Genomic DNA, 9,287 nt, shown 5'->3' with positions numbered 1-9,287 from the left:
AGACAGTCAGACAGACTCCCGCATGCGCCTGACTGGGATCCACCCGGCATGCCCACCAGGGGGCCACGCTCTGCCCCTCCAGGGCGTCGCTCTGCCGCGACCAGAGCCACTCTAGCGCCTGGGGCAGAGGCCAAAGAGCCATCCCCAGCGCTCGGGCCATCTTTGCTCTAATGGAGCCTCGGCTGCGGGAGGGGAAGAGAGAGAGAGGAAGGAGAGGGGGAGGGGTGGAGAAGCAGATGGGCACTTCTCCTGTGTGCCCTGGCCGGGAATCGAACCTGGGACTTCCGCACGCCAGGCCGACGCTCTACCACTGAGCCAACCGGCCAGGGCCCGAAATACTAAATCTTTAAGAGAATTAATTATAGCTTAGCACAGTCTTTGGTACCATAGGTCAGAACTTTGATCTCAAACCTTCAGAGGCTTGTTTGCTTCCTGCATTTTGATCCAATGAGTGGATACAGAAGACTCAGTCTCTACTTCTGAGATAATGCCTCCTTTAAATATTGGGTTGTATTTTTTTCTTATCATTTGTAGGTGTTCATAAATAATGAAGAAAACAAAAGGGTGTCAAACAAATGAATGAGGCCTGAGAGGATTGCTAGACCTTTGCTACCTCCCACTCAGTGGTACTTCTTTGGGTTTGGTTTTGTGTTTCTTGTTTCCTCAAACTCATAACTTGTCGTTTTGATCAAGGGCCACACATCCTGTCAGAAGAGTGTGTCTGGTGTTCCTCAAGTTGACTTCATATCATCACCTACTAACCAAAGCAGAACCATTTGGGTGATTCCTTCATCATTAGACTGAAGGACAGGGTCACCCAAACATGTTTGAACAGGAACTACACTTCCTTGGCAAAGGTGAGCTGAAAAGCAGTGATGTCATCAAGCAGTAAGGGGCAGATGAGAGAGAAGTAGTGTGGGGAAGCTGTTCTCAGAATTGGTAAACAGCCTGTACAAGATGCAATCAGTGTGGACAGGTCCACTACATCAGACCTGGCCATGCACGACTAAGGGAAACAGGCAGGGACAGTACACATGCGCATGCATCATATGTGACCTTCACTAATGTAACCTCTCTGTAATTATGGCTTGGTGCCACTTTTGTATGATTTTACTATAAAATGCCTGCGCACTGTGTCAGGCTGCTGCTGCTGCCTGCTGTGGTTGTGGCTGCATGTCCTATCTACCTACAGCTCCACATGTTTTCTTTCAACTCTTAGCCCCCTGCAGCTTTCCATCCCCTGCCTCTGAACTTGGACCTAACAAGTAGCTTCCTGAGATAGGCTATGAGCACATCTGGCACAAGGGGCATGGAGGAGAAATACGAGTGGGTTTCAGTCAGTGACTTTCAATTGGTGAGCCATAAGAATTTCTAAAATGTGCAATACTTGACTATTCAGTCAGGGGCGCTGACCTCTTTTCTCTTAGATTGTCAAAAAAAAATGACAGCCTGACCAGGAGCTGGCTCTATCCACTGATAGAACATCAGCCTAGGACTCAGAGGACCCAGGTTCAAAACCTAAGGTCACTGGCTTGAGTGTGGGTTCACCAGCATGAGTGCAAGGTCGCCACCTTGAGCGTGGAATCATAGACATGACCCCATGGTCGCTGGCTTGAACGCAAAGGTCACTGGCTTGAGCAAGGGGTTGTTGGCTTGGCTGGAGCGCCCCTTCCCCCACATCAAGGCACATATGAGAAAGCAATCAATGAACTGAAGTGCCACAAATATGAGTTGATGTTTTTCATCTCTCCCCCTTCCTGGCTATCTGTCCCTCTCTCTCTCTCTAATAAAAAATAAAAATAATAAAATTTAAATGACAACAGCAACACAACAATAGCTGTCTCGTGTGACTGCCCTTATTGGTCATGTCATATTATAAAGTCTCTGATTGCCTGACCTGTGGTGGCGCAGTGGATAAAGCATAGACCTGGACATGCTGAGTTCGCCGGTTCGAAACCCTGGGCTTGCCTGGTCAAGGCACATATGGGAGTTGATGCTTCCAGCTCCTCCCCCCCCTTCTCTCTCTCTGCCTCTCCTCTCTCTCTCTCTCCCTCTCCTCTCTAAAATTAATAAATAAAAAATTAAAATAAAATAAAAAAGTTGTCTCTGATTGGTTAATTTTTGGTACCAGAAATCTATATATATAAGTATAAGCATCTGATTTTTTTTTAAGTCAGTTTGGAGCAAAAAGGGTAGGTAATTACTTTTTTTGTAAATCAATCAAAATACCAGTTTTTTGTCAGATCAGCAAAAAATATATTTTTTGGTATGCTGCAGAATTTGAGTAATTAGTTGATGTGTGCCATGAGATAGAAAAAATTGAAAATCACTGATTTAGGTCATTAGGATTGTGTATCCAAGGGAATTAATGGACCCTGGACAAGAGCTGTCCTGTCTATTTAAGGGCTTTAAGACTATACCTGTGTGTGTGTGTGTGTGTGTGTGTGTGTGCGCGCGTGTGTGTGTGCGCGCGCGCATGCGTGCATGCACCACAGTGCAGGCTTTCTTTCCTATAAAAGAAAAGGGAAACCAACCATGATTTCTCAAAAAGCTATTATCTTAAAGAACCAGAGTCCCAGGGTATCCGGCCTAGATAAACAATAGCCTTTGGGGGCCATTTAAGCCAGAAACAGGGATGTTTAAAAACCAGTGGGCTGCTTCCCATTTTGCAGTCAGTTCTCAATGATCCTAGGGTTGTGTATATGGTCCCATATGCAGGACCCTAATGAACTGAAATTCCTGCTGTACCTGATGCTGCAGGAGAGAGGTGGCCTAATGTCAGTAATTCTCCCGCATCAAGCCTTACACAGAGGTTCTTAACCACCAGTAGAATGGCTTCTTTAGCTTTCAGTTCCTTGTTATTTCTCCTGCTCAGGAATGGTGAAAGACCTTTAGATGAGGAGTGTGGAGGAGAAGGAGCAAGAAGTGGGAAAGGAGGGAGGTCATTGTTTTTTCATGACAGGACAATGGGCCTAGACAATTATGTGCTGTCTGCATTTCAGTTTAGATTCTGGGATAGTTCAGCGTTTCTTCTTATTTATTTGAGATAGAAGAACAAGGCTTAAGATTATCCAAACTGGAAATCATGGCCCCCAAAGTCCTTGTACCAAGCCTTAAGACATGGCTTCAGTAAACATCTCTCCTCTTTAAATTACTTTGCTGTTTGTGAGGCTAGGATGAAGCTTTCAGTCAAAACAGGTGCCGTCTTTCTCAATGACAAGTTAAAACTTCAGGACAAAGCTCTTAGCAGCCCATGGAATCAAATGTCCTATTGTATTGTTTAGTGGCCTAATCCCAACCAGGACATGTAAATCAAAGTGTATAATGCCTTATTTTACGCTGGTCTTCAGCATTATTCCTCATAAAACCAAACATTCACTACTCAGTTATTGAGTGACCAGATCCAGGAAAAAGCTTTTTCTGTGTCTACATGAATGGCTTTTTGAACAATTGAGCAGAAAAAGCGTAGTAATGTGAAATAAATAAATTACTGAGTCAGTTCTAGACAACCTCTTGGAACTTTTTGTTTTCCCTGGTCCCAGATGTTTCTCTCTGGAAAGAGAGAGACTAGTAGTAGTGTCAGAAAAGAGGGCCCTACCCAGAAAACCCCTAAGAAATGAGGTTTATACTGTTCAACACTTAGAGAAAACCCACCATTGCAGGAGAAAAGCAGCTCTGGCCAGAGCTCACTGGAGTAATAATCCCCAGAAATAGTCCCAGAGACAGCAGCTAGAGTGCCTGAAAGTCTGTCTTCTTGAGACAGTGGTGGGATTCTTCTTTGCTGCACCTTAGTTGTTCACTAACTGCTTTCTTATACGTGCCTTGACCAGGGCCTGGCTACAGCAGAGCAAGTGACACCTTGCTCAAGCCAGTGACCTTGGGTACAAGCCAGCAACCACGGGGTCATGTCTATGATCCCACGCTCCAGCCAGCGACCCTGCACTCCAGCTGGTGAACCCGCTCAAGCTGGGGAATTTAGGGTTTTGAACCTGGGTCCTCCACGTCCCAGTCTGATGCTCTATCCACTGCGCCACCACCTGGTCAGGCATCTTTACTCTTTTTTTAATGTTCATCTACACAATAGCATATTCTGAGTGCCCATAGTAAAGGTCATTCCTATCCATAGGTGAAAAAAATTGAAAGTGAGGACACCAATTAAGAAGCAATATGGAAATATCTTAAATAACAGTTTTATTGTTTTTGTCAGGTATTATTTAATATTTCTTCATTAAGAAGAAATATTTTATTCATAGTTTAAATTCACTCTTATCATCTAGTTTTGTGTACCTCTTTTATTGTTCTTATTTAAGTATTAAATGCATGAAATAATAAACTACCTTTCGGTGTATCATTTTTTATACTTAAAACGGTCATTAGGGCAGACAAACGGTTGTTAAATTATTTGAATCCCATCACTGCCTTGAGTCATGGTCTAACAGACTGGGTTCAAGGACTTCCTGTTCCTAAAATCATCCTTGGTATCTGCCTAGTGAGGCTTGAGGTCCTAGGCAGACGCCGTAGATCAGCCCGGTTCCCAACGGAGACTTGCACAAGATGTCTGAGAGGCTGGACCTTACTGCAGATACAGGCATTCACAATCGCGACCCTGTGGCTCTTGGCGGGTCTCAGGGCTGCCCATACTGCCTCTGCCGCCCTTCTCAACCTCACGCGAAACAGACGCAGCCCCGTAGCTCCGCAAGCCCACTTCCACAGCCGCTGCTGCGTGTAGTCTGCAGAGTGCCACAACCGCAGAACAAAATGAGGGAAGTGGGACCGAGACACAAACATCCTGTCCTCACTACACCGAGTGGCTCCAGCTTGAGAGTTAGGATCAGAGAGCTGATTATTTATGTGGAACAGAGCTGCCCAATGACGCACATAAACTCATCTTCTCTGTAGTCACTGCTAGGGAGACAGCATTTTATCTCGAGTCCATGGGTTCAAATGGTGCTAATCTTTGGCTGATGAGGTCGATGACAGGAGAGAGTGACCATGATAAGCAGAAATGTGCTGAGCAGACAGCCTGGGCAGGAGTTCTGCTTGGGGTAAAGTAAATGGCAGTGAGCTGGAAGTTCTGTCTTTTCCCACAGATCAGAAGAGAAAAGGGGGCTGAATCAGTGGCCAGGAACTAGAGCCGCTGGCTGCGTTCAGTCCGCATTGCCTTTTCAGGACTGTGCCATGCTTAGCTCTGTTACACAGGATTCTCCCGCCAGGTCTCACCTTGTATATGATCGCTTCCAGCTAAAGATCTCCTCCAGACTGGAGGAGGGAGAGACCTCCCGCTTCTGCAGGGTTCCCCAGCGACGCCGGCCCCCTAGGAATGAAGCTCGGTGCCTGCTCAGCCCTTTCAGCCTCTCTTCTGTTCGGAAGAAGTCAGTCAAGGCCCGGAAGTACTCCAAGATGATCTCGTGGCTCCATGCTGGCAAGGGCTCCTGGCGCAGGAAGCCACAGTGGCCTCCATGGCGACTGAGCAGGAGGAAGAAGTAGGGGTTGTTGTAAAAGAGCTCAGTGGGTAGAAAGTGGTCTGGGGGCCCACACACAGGGTCATCAGCACTACAGATACACAGCACAGGTACAGCTGCCTCATCCACATCCCGGAGGGGGTCGTTGTGGTCCCAGTAGGTGTCCCAGCTGATGGGAAAACTCTTGGTATGGCAGAAGAGGGTCTCTTCAAACTCTCGCAGGGAGCGGCTCCTGAACAGTTTGCGGGTGTCCACTGTGTCCTCCAAGGCTGTGGCATACCTGGCAGCAAGAAATTGAATAGGGAAGATAGAGAAGAGAGGGGAGAATTAGAAAACAAATTGACAGCAGAAACTAGAGTAGCAGTGCACAGGCCGAATTCTGGCAACAGAGGTTTTCTTTGGCTATATAATGTGGGTTATTTTTAACTTTTATTTCATTGTCATCATTTAAAATCAGGAGGTTTCTCATAAGATGCAGCTATCTGGCTCCAATGAGAATATCTGGAGACATGGGCTGGCCTTCCCGAGGACAACAATCAGGGTATATCCTCTCTCCTTCCTTTGTCACAGTTCTTACCAGGTGTGTCATTCATGGCATTACCTGCTCAGCGCTGAGGCAACATTTGACTTTACAGCCGCCAGACTACAGTGACAGTTCTCCTAACCTCAACTTGTGATCCTCTGTGGGGAAACTGCTATGAGCTGTCACCTCCTGAACCCCTCCTAGAACTCATTGGCTCAGACTATCCAGACCTGCAGGTGTCACCCCCTCCTCCCACCATGATTAACATTTTACTTTAGGTTGTATTAGTTTATTTGTGTTTTAAAAGCTAATATATTATCCAGATAATGAAAAATGAGTTTGCAAAAAAGGTATTCCTAGAGAGGACTGGGTGGCAGAAGAGTTGACTAATTAATTTACAAGGTGAATTACCAAATTGGAGTCTAAGAGCAACCGTTCTAGGAAAGGAGACAACTTTGCTGTTGCCAACTTCCTGGAGAGAGCCTGGGACCCTGGTGAGGAGGCCAGCCCGGGCAGCTCAGACGTTTGAGTGGATCAATCCAGCATTAACCGTTGAACTTGGATGTGTGTCTTCTGAAAATATTCAGAGGCTTGTCCCGAGGTGGGTTTTTTTTTGTTTGTTTTTTGTGTTTTTTTTACAGAGAGACAGAGAGAGAGTCAGAGAGAGGGATAGACAGGGACAGACAGACAGGAACGGAGAGATAAGAAGCATCAATCATCAGTTTTTCGGTGCAACACCTTAGTTGTTCATTGACTGCTTTCTCATATGTGCTCTGACCATAGGGGTACAGCAGACTGAGTAACCCCTTGCTTAAGCCAGTAACCTTGGGTCCAAGCTGGTGAGCTTTGCTTAAACCAGATGAGCCTGCACTCACACTGGCGACCTCGAGGTCTCGAACCTGGGTCCTCCGCATCCCAGTCTGATGCTCTATCCACTGCACCACCGCCTGGTCAGGCTCATCCTGAGTTTTTAACCCCACACTTCTGTAGGCAGGGAAGTGACTGAAGGCTCAGGTTTCCTCTCCACTTTCCTCACCTTATCCTCACGCTGGTGTAGGGGTCACACTAGTGGTGGTCATTTGGGGATGGAAACTAGAGGCTCTCGGTTGCCATAGCAAAGGGCTGCTGTTGAGCTCAGGGTTTGATCTCAGAACAGGAGGCAAAATGGGGCAAGAAAAGAAAGAGAAATTACAGTTGCCACCATTTATTCAGCAGCTACCTAGTGCCAACCCCTCACTTCCATGATCTCACTTCGCATGTATAACTACCTTGGAAGGTAGTTATTATTAACTGCATTTAACTGAAGAAAGAAAAGAGGCTTCAGGGAGTTCACTAACTTGTTGGAAATTCAGGATTTGAACTCAAGTGGCCTGACCCCACATACCAGGTCTTTCTGCCACACCACACTGTTGCCATAGTGTCTTTGACCTCATTCTTCCATCTCTGAGGAAAGCGGCAGTGCAAGCTGGAGCCTGGTTGTGTGCTGTGGGAATTGTTCTCTTTTTGGAGATTTTTTTTTTTTCAACAGTGAGTACATACATACCTAGAAATATGCAAAAACACTTGTCAGGTCTAAATTTTTTATTCCTGTCACCTCTAGTCTCAATATAAGGGAACATTCTGGAGAGATAATCAGTTGCAATTGCTTCCAGAGCCTTCTTTGCTGACTTGACAAATTCCGGACTAAATGGCAAATGTCAGGCACTGCCTCTGCTGCGGTGGGGCAGGTGCTCAGGTTGCTTGGACACCGTGAGGCCGAAGTGAGGCCAGGGGGCCCAGGGCAGGAGGCCCTGCTTAGCCTGATGATGCTGACTTAGCCTGATGATGCTAGACTCTATGGATTTTAAACTAGCTTCCCTGGTTCTGTCTAAGGTTTGGACAGCTTCAGACTGTGTGTGAGGAGAACAGTGCCCCAATTGCCCTAGACCTGTTTGAGTCCATGCCAAGTAGACTGTGTCTTCGTCAACCCAAGACCACTATTCCCTCCCCCCCTTACTGGTCTGCGGCCTCCGTTTACGCACCTGCTGAAGGCGATCTTCTGGTGGAGCAGAAAGCCCCGCTCGTAGAGCCAGGGCAGACCGGCCTCAAACCATTCGCGGCAGCGCAGCACCGGCGAGATGCAGGCGGCTCCCGTCATGTAGCTGGAGGAGCCACACTCGCCCAGGTAGGACAGCAGTAGTGCCGAGCCAGAGCCTTCGCTCACCGCGAACAGCGGGGCCGCGGGGTGTCGGAAGCGGATGTAAGTGACCGCCTCCTTGAGATCGGACGGGTCCCCGAAAGACTGCAGCCGGGGGCTGACCAGCGGGCAGCCGTGGTGGCCGCGACGGTGAAAGATGACCGGGTAGTAGCCGCGCTCCAGGGCGAGCAGACAGAGGCCGAGAACGTTGCGGGTGAGGCGCCCCCACGCATTAGGGATCACCAGCAACACCGCGGGAAGGCCCCCCGCGTTCGTGACTCGGCGGCCCCTGGCGCATGGTCCCACGACCCAGTCCAGGGCCACCAGTCCGTCGTCCGCTAACTGCAGGTACTCCCGAGCAAGCTCAGGCCCCGGCCCCACGGGTAACACAAAGTGGCAGAGGGTCTGCAGGTGGGGCCCAGAGAGCCAGGAGCGCGGGCCCCGCTCCAGCGCCGCCGAGCGTCGCAAGGCGCGCAGCAGGCACTGCGCCAGCGCCGACGGCTTACAGATGAGCCTGCACCCGCCGGGCAGCGGCTCTCGCCCGTTGCTGAACTGGTCCGCAGGGCCTCCGCTGTCCGCCTCCTCGTCGTCGTCCCGGCCCTCGGCTCCAAGCAGGGTCCTGGCTCCGACGGCGCGCCTCCCGAGGCGCCGAAGCCTTGGGGCGAGCAGGCCAAGCAGGGCTAGCGCGGCCAGAAGCAGGGCGAGGGCGGCGCTCCACGGCGGCATGGCGAGGCAGGAGAGCCCCGGGTGGGTGGCGGGTGGCAGACGGCAAGCGGCAGGCGATGGGGACGTCCCCTCGGCTAGTTCCCCGCTCTGCCCGCGGCTCCGCCCGGCCGCGGGCGGCTGCCTAGGGCCCTCCCGCGCGGTGCGGGGGGGGCACCCTCCGGATTGGCCGCGGCCCCTCAGAGGCAGCCAGTTCGGGCTCGACTCCCCTCGCCCGCCCCCCTCCCGCCCCCAGCCCTTTGTACAGCGATTGCGACAAGCAGGAGCAGAGGGTGAAAGGAACCGAGGCCACGGAGAGGGAGCGTAGACGCGCTGGCGATCCGGAAGGGAGTGGGGAGGGCAGCGAGACGAAGAGTGGGCTGTTGGCAGCAGAGAAGTGGGGAGACTCCAAGACCGAAACTTG

The 9,287-nt window shown here is 49.9% G+C and overlaps 1 protein-coding gene across 1 annotated transcript; it reads right to left on the bottom strand.

The window, feature by feature from the left end:
* Positions 1-4,194: 4,194 nt before the first annotated feature.
* On the bottom strand, positions 4,195-9,006 carry ABHD15 (abhydrolase domain containing 15). The gene is made up of 2 exons (XM_066263154.1): positions 8,007-9,006; positions 4,195-5,742 (listed from the first exon to the last, which is right to left on the bottom strand). Exons 1-2 carry the CDS (start codon positions 8,885-8,887, stop codon positions 5,217-5,219), a joined length of 1,407 nt encoding a protein of 468 aa, XP_066119251.1. The 5' UTR covers positions 8,888-9,006; the 3' UTR covers positions 4,195-5,216.
* Between the last annotated feature and the right edge of the window lie 281 nt (positions 9,007-9,287).

Source organism: Saccopteryx bilineata, chromosome 2, assembly GCF_036850765.1.
Source record: "Saccopteryx bilineata isolate mSacBil1 chromosome 2, mSacBil1_pri_phased_curated, whole genome shotgun sequence".
Taxonomy (NCBI): Eukaryota; Metazoa; Chordata; class Mammalia; order Chiroptera; family Emballonuridae; genus Saccopteryx; species Saccopteryx bilineata.
The sequence above is the reverse complement of the archived record's forward strand: the minus strand, read 5'-3'. Positions and strand labels throughout refer to the sequence as shown.